The sequence below is a fragment of the Musa acuminata genome, chromosome BXJ2-2 (assembly GCF_036884655.1).
Source record: "Musa acuminata AAA Group cultivar baxijiao chromosome BXJ2-2, Cavendish_Baxijiao_AAA, whole genome shotgun sequence".
NCBI lineage: Eukaryota > Viridiplantae > Streptophyta > Magnoliopsida > Zingiberales > Musaceae > Musa > Musa acuminata.
The window spans coordinates 25,312,057-25,335,503 of NC_088339.1; the positions used below are offsets into that span (position 1 = coordinate 25,312,057).

A 23,447-nucleotide genomic window follows, 5' to 3' on the forward strand; every position below is an offset into this window, starting at 1 on the left:
CTGTAATCACAAACTGTAGCAAATATTTTCTGGTATAAGAAACATTCACGTACACAAACGCACCTACACTTTCCCTTCAAGATTATAATGTCTTGGTTTATTGCCATGGTGTACATATTTTACAAGTGGCTAATCAAATTATCTTGTCACGTATCAACAAAGATTCACGCATATAGCTTTTCAAGGTCATCAGCGTATGCCTTTCTTATGATTTCTCTCTTGAGCTTGAGTGCTGCAGTGACGTGACCAGATTCTGGAGTCCAAGGGTCAGGAATCAACTTGATCTTAGCTGGGCTCTCAAACTTGTCCAATCCTGCCTGTTTTGCCGCCTGCACTCAAATAGAGACATAGAAACCAAACGAGATGTCAAGGCTACAGTTTACAAGTATTGAATGGGACTAGGAAGCTTGGTTCATGTGGAGTCATGTATTATTGTTCATCACACGCTTATAAGGACCATAGATATATCAGAGATGCAAAATTAGCAGTAATTATGCTGATAACTCCAATGCAAACATATTTTTCGGTGATATATTGACAGCATGCAACTATAAGAGAGTTGAGACCTTGACAAAGATATTTAATGTTTCAAACAAGTAGAAGCAGAATGCAATTCAGAAAATGTTCAGAGATGTCATGTAATGACAAATGGAAGTATAGAAGATGTAGAGACCTTCAACAAGGAACCTTGCACTTCTTCCACAGTTTCTTCCCTTTGGCATAGATCTGAGAAATCACTGTAGCTTATTCCTTGATTTGAAGCCCAACCTTCTAATGCATGTTGTGCAGCAACAATTAGTGCAACACAGAAGCTGTGAAAAGGATCGGCATGCAGCATGATGTTGTCCACATATGGGCTCACAATTAGAGCAGCCTCAACCTGGGAAAGAAGGAATAAGGCCTGCTTGCTGAACTAAAGCTTTAGTAAACAGACATGAACAGTCTTACCTTTCCCAGAGAAACGTATTCACCATGCTGAAGCTTCACTATGTCTTTTTTACGATCAATGATCTCTAGGCAGCCATCAGGATGAAACCTTCCGATATCACCAGTGTAAAACCACCGCATTCCTCTCTCATCAACCTTTTTAGTTGGGCATCAAGGCACCCACATTAGCGTCACCAGGAAGAAGAGTTGACATTAGAAGCAGCATTGCAAGAGGCCACCAACCTTGTAAGCTTCTTTTGTTTTCTCTTCATTTTTGAAGTACCCGGAAGTGACATTTGGGCCTCCTATGACAATTTCCCCTCTGGGCATCGGTGAATCGGTAACTAAATATCCGCCTTCTGGCCAATCAATCAGCTGTTACAAAATTAAAAAAAAAAGAGAGAGAATAATAATGAATAATGATCTAAAGTAATGGTAAACATATCTGTTCTATGTGTTTACAGAATTCAGAATAATGTTTTGTTTATTGCAATGCAAGAGTAGGACAATGTAGAAAATTGCCATGAAGCGTTGGGGAGTCATCAAAACTGCAGTTTCAAGGAACAGATTTTCGGACAAACTTCATCGAGCAACTCTAAAATCCAACACCACCGGCGATGTGAAAGAATCCAAAGAATTTAAGGACACTATAGAATCTTTGAAGACCTCAGTTTTTCTTCCACTTGATAGAAAACTCTAATATTTCATCAGTATAGCAAATGTGTCCTGACTGATTGCTTGCAGATGTTACAAGAGTAAGAAGGACTAGGAAAGAGGTTTCCTCATGCTTAAAAGTTTCAGATCTGGTGGAAAAAGACACAAGACTACCTACTTGAAATTGCAAAAGAAAAAATGGTTAACATTTTGTTCTTATGATAGATCCATCAAGTTGCAATATAAAGTAAAGGTAGCAAGGAAGGATAATCTTAAAGCTAACACAAAAATCAGGAGACAAGCAGCAAGAAAACAGTGATCTATCATGCCAATTGAGCAAGCAATGTCATCAAAGTCTGACTCATCTATCACATATATTTCTCTTTCTCACCTTGACATATGAGCAGGGAAGTGGAGCACCAGCACGGCCAACAGATGTATCATCGTGGTCTGAAAATGTTCCACCACCACAAGTTTCTGTCAGACCATAACCTTGTCCTATTAGAGCCCTGCAAATATCTGAAAAGGTCTTTCAAGGCTAGAAGGCATTCATGCTCTCAAGAGCCATGCATATGTGAGAAACAGATGTTGATAACCAAAGAAATCAAATGAATTATTTCATACAGTAGTTGTGTTCTGTGCACTTAAGTCCTGCATAGAGTCATTATTTCACAACTTATGCTGATAGATAACTTGGGTAGAGAAAGTCACCATGGTCAGAATTAGCAATAAAAAGTCGAGCAATTTCAAGTGAAACTAAAAATTTTACTTTTTCTAAATTAAATATGAAATCAGGCCATCAAGATCGAAGCCCATGACACCTATAATGAGAAGGATAATTAGGAAAAGAACACATCAGTATTAGCTGTCACCAAATTATCTTAATTAGCATATCAGCATCTACGGTTGAAGCTTACAGTAAAAGCAAAGCACCTGCAACTGCTTCTACACATGCACAAGATCCTATAAGTTCAGGTTTAAATTATATGCATGTTCCTCAGGGAAATGAACTGAAGAGGTTAGACTAACCCGAGGCATATGTTGATAAATCTCTGAGTATCACCAGAAAGAGGAGCTGCACCAGAGAGAAGATGACGTACATGACCTCCTAAAACTGCTCGAACTTTTCTGAAGACAATATAATCCCATAGAACCTTCTCTAAACCCCATGCTCCAAACCAGCTTCCATTGATTGCGGCCATCCTACGACCATATGCAACATCAAATAATTTCTTCGACAACCCACCCTTAGCATCTACCTGAAATATATCAAGAAGTATGCAACATGAATATTAGTCTCCTAGAAATCATGTGAGAAAGATCATGAAGATCTTCTTTACAGAAATATTCGCAAGACCTTCTTCCGCACAGCATCACGAACACGATCAAGGATAGCAGGTACAGCAGCCATCAATGTAGGTCTCAAGACTGAGGCATCTCCTTTTGTTCCTTTCTTTATCTTGTTTGATGTATCAGTGAGAGTCAGAAGTGAACCATACCCTACAGAAATGCCTGCAGCAACCATTCCAATCTGCATAGGGCACATTTTCAGAATTATAATTGACCAAAGAAAAGAATAATGAAACTAGACCATGAGCAAATTATGAAGCTTCTCACCTCAGCAGCCAACTCAAAAATATGAGCTAGCGGCAGGTATGCCATGTATATATCTTTAGTCCCAATGGAAGGGTTGATAGTCATAACAGCTGAAACTGTAGCTAGAACATTGCCATGCGTCATCAACACTCCCTGCATGAAAACTCAAGGAATTAGGAATATAACAGGCACATCTATGAACATTTTTAAGTCAACAACAGTTTGAAGTAAATAATGATTTGCTTTGTATTGTCAGCACAAAATTTTACAGTGTGGCAAGGGCACTTTGAGACAATGTACGATAGGAATACTTTACGTAGAACACAACTAAACAAAATCCAAAAAATACAGCTAGATCTTTCAGTGTCAATTCCAAATCAATTGCTGAATGTATGATTAAAGCAGATATTGGGCACTGTATGTTTAATCAAGTAGCACTTTGGATCAAAAGTTTTAAACAAAAGTTAGTGGTTCCAGTAGTTCTGACAACAACAATTTCATCCATATAAACCCTGGTTGCGACAATTCTAACCATATTAATGGAGATATGCAAGCAAGCTGCATGAGAATCCAGCTTAGCATCGAGAAAACTAAATATAATCTACAAGGGAAATGCAATTTGATGGATTAGAAAAAAAAGCATGAGGGCTTAACAAACCTTTGGCAAACCGGTGCTACCACTTGTATACATTATCACGGCGAGATCGGATGAAAGAGGCAGATCTGCATCCACAGGCTTTTCCGTGCCCATCCTTTCTACTTCAGTAAATGATGTGATCATCCAACTGGTATTCTCCTTGGCCAGTGAAACCTCAGTTGAAATGCTGTCCTCACCAATATAAATTACATGTTTTACAGTGTCAAGTTGTCCGCTTATGCCAATCAGTTTTCTAAGTTCCTTATGTCCGCAAATTACAGTTGAGACCTCTGTCTGAGTCAATCACAAACCAAACTGATAAGCAATGGAGATGAAGCTAAATGATTAGAATCATTGGACAAGAAAATGCTAAAGGAATTTAACAGTAACAGAGTAGACATCAAAGGCTCAATTCATCTAGATCCAAATGAAGCTATGTAAAGAAAGAGAAGTTTTATTCCTTGATCCTTATGTAATGAAGAAATATAGTGATTGATGCTTACTTTCTGCAATTAAGACCTCTCCAAGTGAACAAAATCAATGTATGAATTGGTATAAGTTGCAGAACACAATGTAAAATCTTTTATATGCAGCTTTACAGCCCAACTTTAGAAATGACCAGTTGCATATATTTCCACAATATGATCTAAAAGATCAGTGCACCTAGCCTTCTGTCACTGAAATTGAATAACTTAATGCAACTTTCAGATATTTATAGAGTTAAAATGGATGATAGAGCAGTGGCAAAAGAAATAATATGAACACTAATAAGAAAAGCTCTCTTGTTATTGGAAATGTCAGAGAAGCCAGCAATTGCTCTCGAACAATCTTGTCACAGCAAAAGTCATACGCCTTGTCAATAATAGATCTTAAACAATCTTGTCAATGCTACATAAAATCTAAGAGCAAAGAGAATAAATAATTATGAAGGAATTACCTTCTGTAAATATATATGTATATCTACAAAGAAATAACTACTTATAATCCCCAGTAAGGATACAATAGGCTGAAATATCTTACATACTCCTGGAAGACTCAGCTGAATAATCTTGAAATGCAAGAAGAAGCTCAAAAGCACATAAACTTCAGTCCATAAATACATTCAATCCAATAGCCAAACAGATAGAAAAAAATTATTTAAATGGGGAGAAGTCTCGAACAATCAAACCTCATTTAGTGAGTGACAAAGAGCATGCTCCCCCAGTGAAGCATATACAGTAACCACGGTGAGATTTCGCCTGAAGCAACCCTAATTTAAGGAAGCAGCCAATTATATTAGGGGACTCACATTATGTTAGATTTCATGCAACACAGCTTATTGGCCATAATTAAATTCTCCAGGTAAAATTCAAGTATCAGGATATTCATCAAGTGCTCAGCATGCATGACTAGAACATCTACCTGTAGAGCAAGAAACCACTCTGCTCGTGTCTCGCAAAATATCGCGATGTGATCATTCTTTTTGATACCAAGTTGCAGTAGACCAGATGCAATATTGCAGACAGCTTTGAAAGCCTCATCATAACTGATCCACTGATAGTTTCCCAGATGGAGCTTCTCAAAGGATCTCCCATCCTGGCTCACTTCTGTTTCCCTCGATATAAGTTCCCGAGATCCGAGCAGAGGCTTGCATGCAAAGCGTTTGCAAGATTGCTCAAATAGCTCAGCCAGCGTTGAGACACCCTCCCAAAGAGATTCCACAGGAGAAGCGAAACGGTGGTTGCGAACCGCATATCCAGGTTCTCCACCAGCATCAACTAGCAACCCTCGTTTCTTTGCGTCGTTCGACTCCCGTAACATGATTGAAACAACAAAAAGTGGGACAAAAATTCCAACAATATATGGATTCACTCACTGAAATAGGCAATTACTCTCTCTGTCTGGCCCAATTCTCAACACACAATGCAGAATCTCTCACCAGGAAATCTACCAGAACTCTGAGAACAACAACGACAAATATTACAAGTAATTAGATGGGATTCAATTAAGACGTTTCTTTTAACACATTAAATTTCTCCTATTCACAGCTTAGAATCGCGAAAACATCAATCAAGAAACCACCGAACTGTTGTGTCCTCAACTGGATTCCTCGTTCCCCACCTTCCGTTACTTTCTCTTCTCCAAAATCGCACTTTTATCATAGGAGAAAATCAAAGAAAACCTCTTTTTATCAATCCAGAAGCGAACACGATCACGGGAAAAGAAAGTAGCAAAAACCCACGTCAAACCCAAAGGAATCGAGGTTCTCCTTTTTCCAATAGAATTGGACCATCGTATCAAGAAACTAGGAGTCGAGAATCGAGGGGAACCCGAAAAACGATTGTAGCAGCAGCAGTACCTCGTAGGTCGTAGCGAAGTCCGGAGCCGGAATCGACGCGAGTCCGCCCTCCGAATTCGTAGCGGTGGGAAGAAAAGCCACAGATTTGATCGATGAGTATATATATATAGGAAACAGTACATGAAAACTACAGGTGGCCGACTGCACCCACATAACATAATAAATAAGATAATTAGTTGATCATTAGTTGAAATAACTATATAATTATGCGATCTATATCTTGTAATGATACAACGAGCAACTCTCATCAACACTGTTTTCTCATAATGTTGTAATAATAATAATAATAATAATAAATCATTTATTCCATTTTGTTGAAAGATAGATTCAATAAACTTGTAGTAGATCATTAGATCAATCATATTCAAGGTCAAATAAGGATGAGAGACATAATCCATGCAGATGACGTGACTTAGAGATCTGGACGTGTACGGCAAGTTGTACCTGACCACCTTACGTTCTCATGAATTTGGTCAAGACAAGCTATGATGGGAGACTAAGCACTCTTCTTACTTGAGTCAAAAGAAAAGTAGCCACTAATTTATGCTGCCCAATGTTGACTATATTTATTGTTACCATTACTATGTACCACTCTATAATAGTTTATATGTCATTATCTACTACAAGTCTAATTTGACTTTACTAGCAAAATGAAATATATGTGTCTCATGTCAACAATCTTTATTATTTATAAGGCAAAATTTGACTCGAAGTAATTTTAAGCTGCTGATATAAGGTACATTGGAGTAGAATTGAATGAGTCTTTCTTATCACAAGGAAATGATTAAGCAAAGATGATTTTGCTGAAAAATAGAGAACAATTATTATTTTGATTATTTTTAATTCTCTACATCCCTTTTTTTTTTTTTTGTCACTTGTGGAGTCTTTTCTTCTCCTTGGATTGGTTTAAACTTAATTCGAAGATATATAATTGCCTCAAATAATTGTTCCAACAGTAAAAGTTGGCCACCTGAATCTGACCTCAACCTACACAGCTTCCAATCTCAGGTTTCAGTGGCCTTTGCAAAGAATGGCTCATGATAGAGTGCTCACAGCCCCTCCCCTCTCTTCCTTCAATGGCAGAACGGAGCTTGGCAGCTCCAGAAGAGTCAGGAGCTGATTCCTTCCTTTAACTTTATCTAAGACAGGTTACAATAATGTAGCCGCTGCATGTACCACAAATTAGGTGAGCACAGTGGCTGCGTCAAATAGGGGCAAGGAGATGAGACGAATGCTTTGGATATCAAAAGTGTTCCTAGGAACCGATGCAGTATCTCTACAGGCAAACACATGAAATAAGTCAGATGAAGAAGACACTTCGAAAGCTGTTTCAAGCTAATAAACGACACAAAAAAGCACAAGCTTTGTGTTTTATCTGCTTGTCCAATTGACATACTTAATATAATCCACCTGTATATGGGTAACTACAAGGGTAAAGAATGCTTAGAATAAGGGATCATAGAGCAGGGGAATGAAGTCTTTGGGCATTATTTGTCTACAGATCTACTTTAGTTGGTAAGCATAATTTTGATACAAATTACTATGACATTTTAATTACAGCCTTCATCATGAGTTTGTGACAATAACTCATCTCTTCTCAGCTCTGTTGTTTGCAGTGAACCTCATTGTCTGAGAACAAAAATCGCAGAATAATACTGCCTGGGTTCTCGTAAATTGCAGTGCAGAAATCAATGTTCCAAGGAGCACATAAATGAACAATGAATCTAGTACAAAAACCACTGCTTGCACTTCTAAGATCAAAGCTGGTGTGAGGAACTGCTAACACACATTGATTGCACTAAAAGCTTCTATATATCACAACAAAGCAAGGTAAGATGGCTTTAGGACTGAAAACAAAGAGCTCATCCATATTTGAGTACGCTCCTGCCACACCAGTGACTGAATCAAACTCCTCAGCAGCTTCTTGGCTCTTCTTCACTCTTCCTGCAATTACCCTGCACACAAGCATTGCCCTGTTCTCATCATCTGATGAAGCATGAGCCATGTCATGTGCCATCCCACTGGTGGCCATCGTTCGTATCTTCCCCAGCTCATCCACTTTAAACCCATCTCGAATAATGCTGCACACGTTGCAGTGTTTGATGGATTGACATAGGCTGGTGGATCTATGGAGGCCGAGGGAGCACCCACAAGTGGTGGAGTAGAATCTTAAGAGTTCGTTCCCGTCTGCAACACACCTTGGGTGCTTCTTCCCGAGCTTGTTGGCTTTCATCTTTATGGAGTCTCTGTAGTCCTCGAACCTTGTGATGGCCTTCTGGGTGTTGTGGACCTTCAGTATCCTGTCTATCTTGCAGACTGGAGTTTGATTCTTGAGCCAGCTTGACTGGAAGATGATTTCAATTATGTTTCTGCTTGTGTCTTCAGCACCCAATTCCGATACTATATTGCAGAGAACAGAAGATTCAGATGATTATATCTTGTAAATGATAATGAAGCAGCTGAAAACATGACAAGTATCTCAGATTGAGAACCAGAAACCGAGTTGCTTATGATGAAGATGGATAATTACCTGCATGACTAATTGCCTGGTGAAGCTCCAAAGTCTCAGACCTCATGAAGACCTCCCCACAGTCAGGGCAAGGACAGATGGTAGCCCTCATGGAAGCATCCCTTGATGGCCCATTAGTGGGATCAGCCATCACATGACACTCGTAGCACCCGGATAACTTTCTCAGGTGCATTCCTTTGAAAGATCCTCCCAGAGAAGAAGATGATGATGTAACAGAGGCAGTGATGGAAGCAGACGAATGAGAGGAGAAGGAGGTGGAAATAGCTCCACTGATATCTTTGGAAGGAGACCTGAAGGATCTGCCGGGAGTATTAAGACTGCTGCTCGCGGCCAGTCTCTTGGAAGACTCAGGTGTGGTGATCTCTGGCTTGACAACACTTGGGCTGTTCCTCATTCTACAGAAAGACACAGAGCATGCAGTCTTGTTGGATTTCTTCTTCCCTTGTACATCATTCTGATCTTTACACGAGAGCCAGCGTCTGAGGAACCCCCAGGAGAGTGAGTTCTTGGCCTTCCTTTGAACTTGCATCTTACTCTTTCTGCTTCTGTTGCAGGTCCTACTTCCATTCCTTGTATCTGCCATTGGGAGTGGTGGTGATCTTGTTCCCAAGTCTGTATCCTCTCCTGCTGCTTGAGGCCTGGAGTGTCTTCTCCTTCCTTGGATCAGATGAAATACTTGTGTGATGTGTAAATAGCTACAACAACTATATATAATGCAGGCTTTGTGAAGAAAAGAAGACTAGAATGTAGCAACTGAGACTTGGTGGTCCTCGAAGGAGACTACCAGGAAATGGTGGTCATCGAACATGAGTCATGTTAAGACACCACTGCTGCAGCAGACCATGTTCTCACTTGTTCCTGCAATTAGCATGGGCAGCAACAAGGAATCTCCTGTAAGCTCATCTGTGTCAAACAGTAGACTGCTGTTCCTGCCGATGAAGGATAAAGCATCAGTAGATTACCATTCATCAACCAGTCAAACCAGCTAAAATTAACCGTGATCTTTCATCTGACAAAAGCAGATAGCTAATATGAACAGAGTCATAAATCACAAGCTGTTTTAGAGCTTCATTTTCTCTCTCTTTGCTGATTTTTTGTACTGCAATCCCAATGATGATGATGAAGATGAAGATGAATGGCTTAAAATACTTCATTCGGTGGAGGGGAGATGGGAGGGACCCCTAAGCCAGCTGCCTCCTTGACGCAGGTCCATTAACATTATGCATCGAAGGACACAACACTATCTGAAACAGCTTCAAAGAGCCTGATCCTATTTATTGTACACATGCATGTGGAGGCGAAGGTGATCACTGAGGTAGGTGACAAACACCACCTGTACAAATTCATTGGATAAAGGTCAGGAGGTCATGCATCTGATATGGCCTTATTCAATAGGGGAACGCATCGAGGGCATGACAATAAATGCAACAGCGCTCGGAACATGAAAACTCATCAGCCATGGACAAACGAGCCACCAAAACCTTTGCCTACATTCTCGGCGTTCCACGTCGCTTTGTCGATGAATTGTCGTCGACGAAGACCGCAAGAACCTTCATTGGCTCCCCGAAGAAGATAAGAACACGAGAGACGTCAAAGGTAGCTGATCATTAGAAGCACGTCATGCATGCTTGCAGATGATCAAAAGGATTGGTTGGGAACATCATGAGATTAAATTGACAGAAATGTGTCAACAAAAAGATCTTAAAGAACTCTTGGATCATCTTTTTGACTTGGAAGCAAGAACATTATTGGGTGCAACAGGCCACAACATGGTCGGCTCATGGGCTTCCTTCACAAAGTTGCATGGGCTGGCAAGAAGTTCTACTTCATGTCCTCCGTCGTCTTTGATGTTTGGTTTATATTATTAATTTTCTGTTGATATTAAATTCACTAACTTTGATTTAAATTGCGTAGATCTAAACACGCTGTGAGGTCATTCGATTAATCGGTTCCGGACTCATAGTAAATTCTCTACCCGTATCTAATAGGATTTAATTGGGTTCGATCGATGAAATCTTTGTCCAATTTAACGGATCGGGTCGATGTGGTTGAAAAGATCCGACCCGTTTACTGACCTGGCATCTTCTCGGTGGTCGGGCTTCGCACAGACGTTGACGACTCTGCGAACCGCCATATTTGACCCCGAAGCAGCGGGATTTGTGACGCCGAGTTACCCACCCACGGCATCCTCCTCGATTCGTACGCGTGGCCGCAAGGAACCCTCTGTCGCCGTGTTCGTCTCTCGACGTTGAGTGCCGCAGTGAGGCCGGAGGCCGGCGTCGCCGACGCTCCCACGCCGGTGGTGCATCCTCTTCCGCCTCCTCCGAGTACGTGGTCTTTCTATTGTTTTCTTTCCTATTTCTCTCGTAGAGAAACCCTCTTTTTTCTGATTTCGAAATGGATTAGTGCCTTTGCCTTTTTGGATCTCAGATAGCTCGTAGTAATTTTTCCTTTAGAACAAAAGAAAAGGAAAGAAATTACGACTCTCGTTTATATTGCTGCAAATTTGGTATTCTTCCCCTTAAAGAAAATCGATCAGAAATTTTCTGGTTCATGTGATCTATTGGGAGTAAAATTAGCCCAAAAGTTTGTGCTTGTATGCACGAATGTCGTTGCGAATCACCGACTCATGTAATTTGGATCTCTTTGATGTGTTTTTCCATTCAGTTCTTCGTCAACCTATTTCGAATATTTGAAGCAGTCGGTGGGCCGGTGGGCCGGTGGGCCCTCAAATTGTTGCGAAGTCTCCGCCACAGTGTCCTATGCGTGTCCTTTTCCGTCCAAATCTATCATCACCATGGTTACTTCGGGCTATTATTTTAATCCAGTGAGGCCAAGATTCCACCGAATCGATGTGCAAGCGATAATTGACCTCAATATTTCTTTTGCATCCTGATTGATGCATTTTTTACCTCAATACATACGTAGCTTGATTGATGCCTTTCACTTGCTTCACCATCGCAAATCTCTTACCGATCTTGTCTGATAAGAAAAGAATTGCACAGTTTTGTTTGTTTCAGGAATTTTATCCTCTCAACAAGATGATTATGTTTGGATCCTTGCGTGCTCCCGATCACAGAGCTGTAGATCAGTGTTCAATTTACCCATTTTAATTTCGCCGTCGTGCAATCTTTATGTCTTCATGTGGCTGCAACCACTGCATGGTTTAGTTCTATATTAGTATCTTATACTTTGGTCTCCCATGTCATTGTCTGATGGCATCAGATGAGGCTCACAGGCCACAACACTAACAAAGTCCATTTCCTTCCACTTTTTTTGTATGACCACAACTCATAACAAAGTCCATTTCCCTTCACACTTTTGGTGTTCCTTATCAATATGATCTCCAACTGTATGCCTCAATATATAACTTTTCTTTCTTAGCAAAAGTAGTTTTTTTTGCAGACATGGAACAGGAGCATAACAGGATGCACGGGACTTCACGAAGGGATGCTGTTAGTGAGAGTAGCAGCCCTACCGCAAGATCGCTCGGTGTCTTCCTGAGCTTAGATTCATCTAGTCAGAGGATTTTCATGAGGACAGCATCGTTGGGCAGGATCGGTGGCACGGGTTACTGGCAGCTTGGCTCTATCAGGCCCAACCTTATAGTTGAAGGAATTCCTGCTGACACCACTAGGCCGGCAGCAGCTGGTGATAATCAAGCAATTGGTGCAGAGATGGCTGGAAATGGTCTCAAACAAGGTTCACTAAGCAGAATGAGTAGTAGGGATTCTTGGCCGAGGGGTTCAATTAGTTTTTCTAGTGATCGTGGAACTATCAATAATCTGGCACTTCCACAGGAACTAATAGATAAGATAGATAGTTCACTTGCACAAGTAGGATGCAGAGGGAGTCGAGTGGATGATAAAAAACATGAGGATGGAGTTGTGACATTTGCTGACGATTCTCTAATACTATCATTTAATTCCCGGTCATATGAAGCAAACTTGCCATCAGTTGTGACTCCATTAACTGAGGAAATTGTGTCTCCTCTTCCAACTGATTCCATCTTGTCTACAACGGGAAAGGGTCAAATGACAGGTATTGCTTCACCAAAGGTGAGCTTCATGTATGATTAGATTTTAATTTAGAAGGGAGAAAAATACTTTCTTGATATTGTATGTTTTTTTGCAGGATAAGCAATACAAGCTACCATTTTGGCTGGACTATATTTCTTACTTGAGTCATTTGGCTGTCTTTGGAATTCTTGGGGTAAAACTTTTGAAATCTTTTCTACTGTCTACCAAGAGTGTATGGCACAATTTGGTAACTGAGTCTAGGATTTTGTCATAGTTCCATTAACTAATATAATCTTTGTCTGCACTTATTCTTTGATTATTCTATTTCCTTTTTCTATTATTCCATTATCTGTTTAGTGAAATTTCTTGGCTACAAATACATTATTCATCTCAAAAAAATTTCTCTTCTTGTAGCATGCATTAAGCCAGTTGATGACTGTAAAGATTTAACATATGATAAATCCTTGCTTTTTTTTGTTAAATTAGACTGATATTTTGTTGTTTGAATATACAGAGCAAAAGAATTTCTTTCTGACAAAGTTAATAGGAACTAAAATGGAAAAGATTTGCATATGCTGTTCAAATCCAAATGAAAAAGGAAGATACTGCATTGATCATTCTACGAAGGTTGTGCAAAGGAATTGACTATTGTGAGAAATTGTTAGGATAAAGTAGTTTATGCTTGATGAGCCGTAGTATCTCTAAATCTCAGCATGAACTTGTGTTTTTCTGTGCAACTTCCTTCCTAGACCAGTTTTCTTTGGTGGGATTAATCTAGGGGACTTCATTATTAAGTTAATCTCCTCGGCCTGTAGTTAATTTATATACAAGTGGATTCACTTTTTTATTATGGGAAAGGAATTGCTTACTTTTGCTTGGACATTAAGGACTCATTTGAGATGAAAAGATTCAAATTCAAAACAATTACCCAGGAACATCAAAATGAAGAGCTTAGGAAACCAAGTTGACTTCTTAGGTTTTTTTTGGATTCAGAAAACAAATACAAGAATGTTTTGAATTGAGAGACATGATTAAAAATATATATACAGAGCCAAAACCAATCCGTTGTAATGATAGAAGAAGTGTGTGATTGTGCATGTTAATTTTTCTCTATTGCTATATCTGTCAATAAAGAAAAACCTTAGACCTTCTGAAGAAAATTTTGGGCATTTAATTTTTCAACTTTCTTGCTTCTTGAAGTTGTATATGATTGCTAAACAATGGAAAAGAATATTTGTTGTGGATAAAAGTTAACATAGTTATGAGCAAATGATACTTTTCTGGAAACGTAAGAATGGGTGCTGTCTGATGTTATTTGAAAGGCTTCTGTGCCACATATTTTGTTCTCCTCTACAATAGATTGGTTTGGCAGATGTCACTTTTCTAAGTAATGATTTCACATATTCCATTTTTTTAAATAATTTGTTAATCTTGTAATAGTATTGAAATGAGTGAAACAAAATTGGACTTTGCTACTATCCGCTAGATGATGAAAAATATTATTATGACACAGGAGTAAAGCTTTTAGCATTCTCTTATCTTTCTGATGTTCTCTTGTCATAGACTGTTTAGAGTTAGTATAGTACTATTACTCCATTTAAGAACGACGTAATTACTGAAGGAAGGGGAGAAATGATACTGTAAAGCTAGTCATCATTGATCATATATATGATATAGCCGAAATGAATAAATTAGGCCTCCTGTTCTTTTAACAAATTAAGCTACTGAAGCAGCTCAAGGGGAGTAGAGAGTTGGAATATCCATCAAAGTGTTCTACCATGATTTGTTTAGGGGAAAACTTTCATCCTGAAGCCACAGGAATCACTTCTTGTATCTGTTATGAAGAATTATTGACAATGTTAACACACTGTATCTATCAAAATTAGTACATGCTTTCTTCTCTGTTTAATTTTCTGTTGATGCAACAAGAATTAAGCGAATGGCCCTTCAACATACAGGTGTATACAAGATACTTACTGCAGAAGCTCTTTGGTCCTGGCCTCTTGCGTCTCACAGGGGATAACCCATTGTACCTTGATCTTCCCTCCAATATGGTTCTTTCTTTTCTTTCTTCGTGTTTGACAAGTCAAAGTTTGCGTCTCCATTCACTGATGCAATTCATAATGTGCTTTCTAACAGATAGGTTCCTTCCTGATGGGGTGGATTGGATTTGTCTTCAAGGCTGACATCCTCCATGTATCTGAACATTTGCTGGTAGGATTAAGTACAGGGTACTTGGGCAGTCTCACCACATTCAGTGGGTGGAACCAGAAGATGCTCGAATCGTCTTCCAAGGGCCATTGGGTGTATACTGTTGCTGGCCTGATACTTGGTGAGATAACATAGTTTGAAGATAGGTTAGCTTAGAATCTGTGGAGGATTTATTTGAATCACTTGGACAGTTTTTGTTCTTAATCTTTCTACCCATCTATAGGGACTTTCCTTGTCAACTATAGTATCATTGTTGGGGTTGGATGTGCCGGAGGACTCCGCAGAATCATTATTGATTGGTGTGAGAAGAGAACAACCAACCTGGAAAAATGGAGGGTGGATAACCGCAATAAGCATGTGGTTGTAATGGCTGCTTTTCTACTGATATGGTGCTTGTTATGGACTCTGAGTGGAGAATTCTTTAGGGTCAAGTTGAACAGAGTCAGTAATTCTGCTGTTCTTTGGCTTGCTTTCTTGGTGGGTCCCCCGGGTGTGTGGCTCCGCTGGCGCTTGGCTAGGTTTAATGGACAAGGTATAGGGAGCAAGCGAATGCTCAAATGGCTACCAATCGGAACTCTTTCGGCCAATGTACTTGCAGCAGGCATTATGGCTGCAGTTGCTATCATAAGCAAAGCGGTGAGCATCTGGTGCAAAACTCAGGATCAATCTTGAACTTATATTTTGCCATACTTCACTAATATTACTTTGTATTGACAATTGAGAAACAAATTGCACCTTCTAGGGTTTGTAGGGGAGTTGCTTCATGCAAATTTTTTATGTTGTCATAATTTAGGGTCTAATAGATCCCCCACACAATGACAAGGAAGACTCATACACAATCACAGATCTGCATGCGCACACATACATGCATCTGTACACAATTTTTTAGGTTTCCTTTTAGCAAGCAAATGTGGTTTTTTGTTGTCTTTATTGTGTGCGGGTGGTTTTTTGCATTGATTAATTTCTTGTTTTGTTCAGGTAAACACAAAGAGATGCTCAATCATTGTCAGTGGATTTCAACTAGGCTTTCTCGGCTGCTTGAGCACAGTCTCAACTTTTGCTGCTGAGATATATGGTATGTGGAAGACTGGGCATGGCTGGAGGGCCTTCTTCTACATCATTGTCACCATCGTTCCATCATTTGCACTGGGAACTCTTGTATACTCGGTGCCTATATGGTTTAAGCATTATGAATCATAATTCATAATGCAATTTCAGGTTGAAAAATGGCTGTAGCTGCTTGTCTCGATATAAAGAGTAAGAAGGCTTGACTTATTCTATCAGTTCAGACTAAAGAATAACAAGGCTGACTTGATATAACCTGAGCTTTATGGATTTGGATTCAGGAGACAGCCTATCTATTCTACAGTACTGGAGTATCTTGCACCAGTGGTCCCTCAGATCTCATAAGGAGGGAGCCTCATGCACTGTGACACCCTTTTCTTTTGCTTGAAAGGTGGATGAAATATCACATAACAACACAACAATCTTTGATCTTTCTGTAAGTATACTCTGGCTGTATCAAATTCTGGGATTGCTTCAATTCAACCAATTATACTGCCGTATGTGGGGATCAGTAAATTCCATCTTTTACAGCCACATGAACTGTTATACTTTTTGATTTATTTTTTGTTATATCATCATTTCTTATGTCCCACATATGCTTCAATTTTTCCTTGCTAGATGGTCTATTGGCATTGTATTTTATTTTTCTGGATTACAGATCCTAATTGCTTTTCTACAAAAAAATTTTGTGTGGTTGGGAGATTTCAGGCATGATAATTCTAATGATGAAAAATTCATTTAAAACTAACATAAAATCAGATTATTAAACCATTAAGAATTGTCTTCAAATTGTTGTTTATTAGAATTAAACAAATTTTGATATTTAAGTCTTTGTTCAAAGTGATGGTGTAGCCATTTAAGACACTTATATTTATATACGAAGCTGTCCTTTCCCTTAGTGATGTGTGTCCTTCCCATCATCCAAGCTAGCGAACAAGATATGCCTGCATTGAATGAGATATAGTTCTTTTCTAGGTCACAACTTCAATGTATATTATATTATTACCTGATATATATCATATTAGAAGAAGCAATTAATAGAGACCACATACCACATGGATGCTTCTCAGTCACTCTCAAGCACACCATCCAAAATAAAGGGTAAGAATGAAGCTAAACTCTCAACTCCATAGCACTTCGAACAACACAAGTTCCATAGCTGTCTTCTCGTTTGGGAAAATGGGGAGAGAGACAGATCGAGCAGATGAGTAAATGCGCGCTCAGATCTCTGAGAGCTTGACAGCTCAAAGAAAGAGAACAAAGTAATATTACTCGAGTGAATGAGCCACGGAGTCTTCTCTTCATTTTGCAGCCTCTGATGTCTCCTCATTATTAACTGTACCGGCAAGAGTTCTTTAGGGAGACTGGAGTGCTGAGCTTGGTCTGGTCCATGGTGACTGAGCACTGCACGTTGCTGTAGAACTTGGGCTTGACGAGCTTTCCCAGCACATAAGCTCGTGATCTGACCGTGAAGCCGAGGGTCATCCCCACGGGCCCGCTCGTCTTCCCCTCCGAGCTGCTAAGGCTTGAACCACCGCCGTAGAGAGGAACCTGGTGCCCTTTCACCACCACTCTGAGGTCCCTCTTGCTCTTCCTTGATTGGTAGAAGTCGTTCATCTACAGTAAGAATCAGTATCATCATATTACCAAGTCATATGTTGAGAGGAAATGTAGACACGAGTGAGATGGGTGGTGATGGAGATACGTTTCCGGAAGCCAATGTGAGTTGGTAGTAGTTGAGATCTATGGGGGTGGAGGTCACGTGGACGCCGAAGAAGCTGCCGGTGTTACGGTACGTGAACTTGAGGGTCGAGTTCAGCGTGGCCATGTCGGTCGGCACCAGCGACGCGTCGGTGCCGGCTTGGATGATGAAGTTGTCGAATGTGATGCTCTGCAACGAGCGAGGAATCAGCCATGCATCGTTAGGAGAGCGGACACGGTGAGGAGGCGGCGGCGGTTACCTTCATGATGATACGAGGCCTTTGGTTGCGGCTCGCGCCCCCAAGAATCAAGGCGAAGAAGGAGAAGAGGAGGAAGAAGGCGAGGACGAAGCCGAGGAAGTAACACCTACGAGGAACGCCCGCGTCGTCCTCCTCGCCGTCCAGCAGTCCCTCCTCCTCGATCACCGCGCATTCCTTCCACGTCTTGCCGCCTCGACGGCGACTGCCCCTTCCGCCCCCGTCGTGGGGCGAGATCTTCCTGGCCCCGGCCGGCTTCAGCGATCCCGAGAACCGGCTCGAGGACGACTCCCGGGAATGGCGGCCGACGGAGGAGTGGGAGCGTGGCGGAGACAGCGCCGGGCTGGAGTTGAAGGACGTCGTCGTCGTCGTCGTCTTCTCGCCGTCGTGGGAGTCGCGCGACGGGCTCTGCACGTAGTAAACCGGCCGAGCCGGGGACGACGTGGCGTTGCTCGTCACCTCGGAGTCGGTCTTCGCGTCCATCTCGTGGCTTGGCATATCTGCAGCGACCGCCTGCTTCTGTCCGCTGCCTTGCTTGATCTCTTCCCGCTGCGACACTGGGCGTGGTTTAATATCAGTCTTGATGACAATACATATATATATATAGAGAGAGAGAAAGAGAGAGCAATATTTTTCTCTTATTATTTATAGGCATTGTTTTTGGATCCGAGGTTAACGGGGGAAGCAAGCATTGACATCCCACGTTCTCTTGTGACACTTTTCTGCAACGAGTTCAGAATAATCAATCATCTTTCTTTTCCCCGTTGTGCTGAAGGAATTGTCTTCTTTTATTCTTCTCTCGTGATATATATAGATTTTGTTCCATAGACAAGGAACGGGTGGGCCCCAAGGAGTCCGGGGTCCACGGATCACTGGTGAGTTACTAAATGCTGTGACCACGTTACGTGTAGTCCATGCCCCGTTCTGTGGCTGTTCGTTTCTCCTACAATAATACACATCAAATGTGATCACGTTACGACTGCTGTTACGAGAATGGTGTCGGTAGGACCGGGATTGAAGCTTCCGAGAACCACTGATGCCGACCACACCAGAAGTACCCAGATTGGTTCCACGTGTCCACATAGACAGAGAGAGAGAGGGTTTCGTTGCCCATGGGGAACATGTGATGGCATCAAGTAGCAGTACGCTTTTGCTGATTGCCACTGAGTAATGCGAGATCTATCCGAGTGGTCGGAGAAGATGGAAGAAGCAAAGAAACCTCGTTACTTCTCTGCCTTCACCTTCTTCGGTCTCTCTCACATAGGTCTTGCTCGCCACTTCCCTTTGAGTGCACGATTTGGCTATCCCTCCCTACCACCAAATGGCGCTGCTCCAAACAAAATCAACAGCTTCCACCATCGATGGATCGTCCAGTTCTGACATTCTCTAGCTGTCTGATAGAGTCCCATGATTAAGTCTTGCTTGCTTTGTAATCACTAGCTCTGGCAGCATCACTCCATGGCTGTGTATGCATCAATGTTCATCCATGTGTTTCTGGCAAACTGGGTGACCCATACGTGGTCGGGATATAGATGAACTCACTGTAAAGACAAAGCCATTGCACCAATTAGCTTAGCTTACAAGTGTAAACATCACGCCCTCGATCATAACTGGCCACTTTCAGTGGCGGTGACCAATGTCTATGCTTCGTAAACCTATTACAACATCAAAAATTGAAAGAGAGAGCAAATTTGCTGGTAAGACATCTTGAGACGTGTTTCCAATATTAAATTCGTGTCAACTTTATTATCAGATTAACAATGTAAGGTAGTTTCTGAGATACTAAACGATAACGAATTCCTCGTCACCCATGCAAAAGAGTTGCAGAGTATAGCTCACAGCAAGATTGCTGCTTCAGGTAACCTACATGCTGCATCAAAAAAAAACCATGAAAGCCAGAACGTAGCATCATATGGTCACATAACTGCCTCATCAAAGCCAACGACCAGAAATGTCAACATGGACTAACTTAAAAGAACAATTTATTATACCGTTGCGATTGATGTCTCGGAAGAATAGTAAATGTGAGCAATATGTTAATCGATATAAGCTTGAACTTGACAAAATTGTCCAAAAGCAGGAAAAAGAACGATCTAAGTAGAACTGCTGCGTGAGTATAAGCAGAGCATGGTAAGCCAGAAAGACTAGACCTACTCCATTGACGATGTTGCACCTGCTCCATAACCACCACGACCACGGCCAAAGCCAGCCCTACCTTCAGTACCCTGCAAGTTCCAAAACATGATACAATCAAATTAAATATGTCATCATATATTCAAGTTCAAGCACCAATTATAAGCATTAAAACATAAAATATGCTGGTGATCAATGACCCAACTGTGTTCTTGGATTAGGCCACCAGAAAAATCTGGCATTTAGAAAATGACACAAAAAGGAAAAGAAAGTCAAAACCAGTGAACAGTGATACTAATCAGCCAAATTGTGAACTCTCATGTTACCGACAAGGTGGTGTATCATATCCGATAAAGCTCAATCCAAATTATATTAAACAACTCTACCACACACTCATTGCCCACCTCACGAGGGTCTCCTCATGATACAACTGCACCTGATGAATTCAAAACCATCATATCCAAAAGTGCTGTTCAGGTAAGTTGCTGATTTTATTTGCCACACTAATAATCCTCCTATCTATATTCAACCGATCTCTGCTTGGTACTGCCCCATAGACCAACTTAGCATCACTGACCCTGCTGAGGGCTCCAGATACCTTCCAACCTCCCTTCCAACACGCCACTCTCTAAGCCCTAACATCAGCCTCCCTCCTTTATGGCTTACTTATGGACCAGTCGGTGACCTTTTTTTTGTAGAACCAGGAAAACTGATCAAAAGCAGATCAAACTTCATGACTGCCAACAAGCAGAAAGAATGATGCCAGACCCTCTCCTTTTTCCTTTCTATCTCCCCACAAGCATAAAAAATGAATTGATTAATAATGAGATGAAAGAAATGAATAAAGAGAAGGATCTATCTCCTCTGTCTAACAAATCATCAAAATTAGCCAGTGGGAGGTGCTGACATCAGGTCAAACATATTTGTTATTCAGTACCACAGATATTCCAAATGAGGTGAAAAACTGCTTTTACTTTCAGAATGCTCAATCAAGGGGGGTATATGAAATAAAAACAGTGTAACAATCAAGCATGAGACATACATTAATCATAAGATGCAACAACCAGTACAAGTGGTTATGGTGCATCTCCTACCAGCTAGACAATGGATGATCAATAGGCCTTAAGTGCAAAATCTGATGTTGAATGTTGATCTTAAAATAAGCCAACTGATATTTTTAAGCAAAATCAATCTGCCACTAACTTCCTAAATACTATTGGTATAACACTATAACCACCAAAAGCTTCTTGTCATGTTGCTGTGCAACTTCAATGTAAAATCAGCTTTTGCCTTTGCAAAAATGTATTTCATCAGAAACAAGTCTTCAAGCATTGACAAATAAAAGTTCAGGAAACATAAAATCAAATTGATATGAAACGAACAAGAACTTCAGCGAAAAACATTTTGAACTCCAACTATAACTCAGTTGATATCTGTACTTGCATAGGATACTCTGAAAAGTGATGGCTTCAATCATGAAGAAAACCTGGGAAATAGCACTATTAAGAGAACCATAATGACAAAACATTGAAGAAAATATTAGGTGCAATAACTGCAACCAGTACACAACACAGTTATCAACCCTCAGATTCACCAAAAGCCGCTTAAGATAGAAGTTGTACAGTTAATATATAAGCCATCAGAGATGGGAGTTGCATCGTCCTGGACACTAATTAAAGCATCTCAGATGACCGTCATGAGATTTAAAGATCCACACTCATCATTTAGCTCCATACTTCATAAATTTTTACCCAAGAATATACAGAAATAATTTTGATTACGAATATCACAACTAAAAGGGAAACCACACAAGATGTTGCGGAAAAGATAAAAATGAAACTTAGTATCATCCGTTTTTTATCATAGACAGAACAACTACAGATTCCAGATGACAAACACGATACTTAGTATCGTCCGTTTTTTACAATTTCAATTCTGTCAACCATTTATTTCTTTTGCTTCATCAAAACTTTTGGAATGAGTGTTGAATTGGCAGAACATACTATTGAGCATAAAAGACATGCAAACCCAAGTTATTCAATATTTGGGTCCACGTTAGTTTCTTCACACAGACCATAAAAGAATAATATGTTCACAACACTCATAGATGAAGGTATAGGTTCTTTTTTGTTTCCTTAAAGCATTGCAGAAAAAGAGATCTACCAACAGCAAAGCATAGAATGCAACATTAAATATATATATACTAACAGAACGTCATCCATAATATGTCAAAATAGGATAAACTAATTAATATCGTGAGACACAATCTGCAAAAAGTATATTCAATTATCATCTGCAAGCATACAATAGATAAAAGATTGCTCACCCTGAATGATGGCTGAAACTCAGGAGGAGCGCCACCCTTGTCACCACTGAAATCACCTGGAGGGCCTCCTCGAGGGCCTCCGCGGTACCCATCCCTATCGCCAAACCTCGGCCGGTCACCTTCAAAGCGAGGTGGACCCCTAACCACCATTCTTATTGTTTCAGAATCTACTATATCCATAAACCCGCAAAATAACAGTAGAATCGTTTCACATTGCAAGAAAAAATTGTACCTTGGGCGATCACCAGGAGGGCCAGAACCAAAGGGTCGGGGCGGCGGCCTGGAGGACTTCTTCAGAGTCGCGGGGACGATCTCGGACGGGAGGTTGAGGTAGGTGCGGAGGTACTCAATCCCATCGTTGGTTAGGTACCAATAGTAGTGCTGCCACGCGAAGGTTTCCCTCACGTACTCTCTCGACTTGAAGCTCTGCATCAGCTTTATCACCTGCAGGTTCGGCACCTCGATCTCCGGGTGCTTGGCGAGGTTGTAGTCCTTCTTCGCGAACAGCACCCCCTCTACATCCCAACAAACCCAATCCAAACACAAATCAGCAACCATCAAAACACTAACTGAGACAGCATTCAGATGAATCAGGACAAATGCGAACCTTGGAAGAGGTACTTGCAGATCTCATGGCGATTCTTCTGGGGGATGATCTGAGAAAGGGGATTCAAGTCAAAAAAGAAGACGAGATTAGATGAAGAATGAGAAGAAATCGATGGAAAGCAGAATCGATTCTCGCATTGTCATTCATACCATAGTGGTACGGGGAAAAAGAGATCTGCCGCAGGGGATTTGGAGCGCGGGAGCATAACAGACGACGAAACCCTAACCTTTATCCACAACGAGTTTTAATAGGAAGGGTAGACAGTTTTGGGCCGTTGATAATTTCGGATCATGCGGCTCAGATTGAGCGGGTTGATCCGTCTTTGCATTCCATATTTGATTAAAAAATTATTTTAATTTTTAATTTTTATTTTACAACTATCAAAGTCTTTACTGACGAAACTAATTGACACATTCGATAAATAATATTATCAAGATTTAACCTCA

General features: G+C 40.7%; 5 protein-coding genes across 6 annotated transcripts; 1 reads left to right on the top strand and 4 right to left on the bottom strand.

The window, feature by feature from the left end:
* Positions 1–14: 14 nt before the first annotated feature.
* Positions 15–6,285, bottom strand: LOC135605565 (long chain acyl-CoA synthetase 9, chloroplastic-like). Its single transcript, XM_065095800.1, has 12 exons — positions 6,153–6,285; positions 5,216–5,751; positions 4,983–5,063; positions 3,836–4,108; positions 3,199–3,330; positions 2,939–3,112; positions 2,611–2,840; positions 1,973–2,090; positions 1,171–1,302; positions 949–1,083; positions 674–880; positions 15–329 (listed from the first exon to the last, which is right to left on the bottom strand). The coding sequence occupies exons 2-12, from the start codon at positions 5,612–5,614 to the stop codon at positions 165–167; spliced, it is 2,046 nt and encodes a 681-aa protein (XP_064951872.1). The 5' UTR covers positions 5,615–5,751; positions 6,153–6,285; the 3' UTR covers positions 15–164.
* Positions 6,286–7,947: 1,662 nt separating this feature from the next.
* On the bottom strand, positions 7,948–9,813 carry LOC135604982 (uncharacterized). The gene is made up of 2 exons (XM_065094640.1): positions 8,683–9,813; positions 7,948–8,552 (listed from the first exon to the last, which is right to left on the bottom strand). Exons 1-2 carry the CDS (start codon positions 9,263–9,265, stop codon positions 7,951–7,953), a joined length of 1,185 nt encoding a protein of 394 aa, XP_064950712.1. The 5' UTR covers positions 9,266–9,813; the 3' UTR covers positions 7,948–7,950.
* A 986-nt stretch (positions 9,814–10,799) lies between these two features.
* LOC103976049 (uncharacterized) lies at positions 10,800–16,569 on the top strand. 2 transcript variants are annotated; one of them, XM_018819726.2, is made up of 8 exons: positions 10,800–11,009; positions 12,088–12,740; positions 12,817–12,948; positions 14,660–14,755; positions 14,841–15,033; positions 15,136–15,548; positions 15,891–16,169; positions 16,259–16,569. In XM_018819726.2, the coding sequence occupies exons 2-7, from the start codon at positions 12,090–12,092 to the stop codon at positions 16,110–16,112; spliced, it is 1,707 nt and encodes a 568-aa protein (XP_018675271.2). In that variant the 5' UTR covers positions 10,800–11,009; positions 12,088–12,089; the 3' UTR covers positions 16,113–16,169; positions 16,259–16,569. The 2 variants fall into 2 exon arrangements, with proteins under 2 accessions (XP_018675271.2, XP_009389506.2); XM_009391231.3 differs by having other exon boundaries at positions 10,802–11,009; positions 12,817–12,894.
* Positions 16,570–16,871: 302 nt separating this feature from the next.
* On the bottom strand, positions 16,872–19,330 carry LOC135605567 (uncharacterized). The gene is made up of 3 exons (XM_065095801.1): positions 17,939–19,330; positions 17,683–17,868; positions 16,872–17,594 (listed from the first exon to the last, which is right to left on the bottom strand). The coding sequence occupies exons 1-3, from the start codon at positions 18,431–18,433 to the stop codon at positions 17,310–17,312; spliced, it is 966 nt and encodes a 321-aa protein (XP_064951873.1). The 5' UTR covers positions 18,434–19,330; the 3' UTR covers positions 16,872–17,309.
* Positions 19,331–19,464: 134 nt separating this feature from the next.
* LOC135605568 (small ribosomal subunit protein eS10z-like) lies at positions 19,465–23,231 on the bottom strand. The gene is made up of 6 exons (XM_065095802.1): positions 23,151–23,231; positions 23,002–23,050; positions 22,627–22,909; positions 22,395–22,533; positions 20,090–20,160; positions 19,465–19,805 (listed from the first exon to the last, which is right to left on the bottom strand). Exons 1-6 carry the CDS (start codon positions 23,151–23,153, stop codon positions 19,799–19,801), a joined length of 552 nt encoding a protein of 183 aa, XP_064951874.1. The 5' UTR covers positions 23,154–23,231; the 3' UTR covers positions 19,465–19,798.
* Between the last annotated feature and the right edge of the window lie 216 nt (positions 23,232–23,447).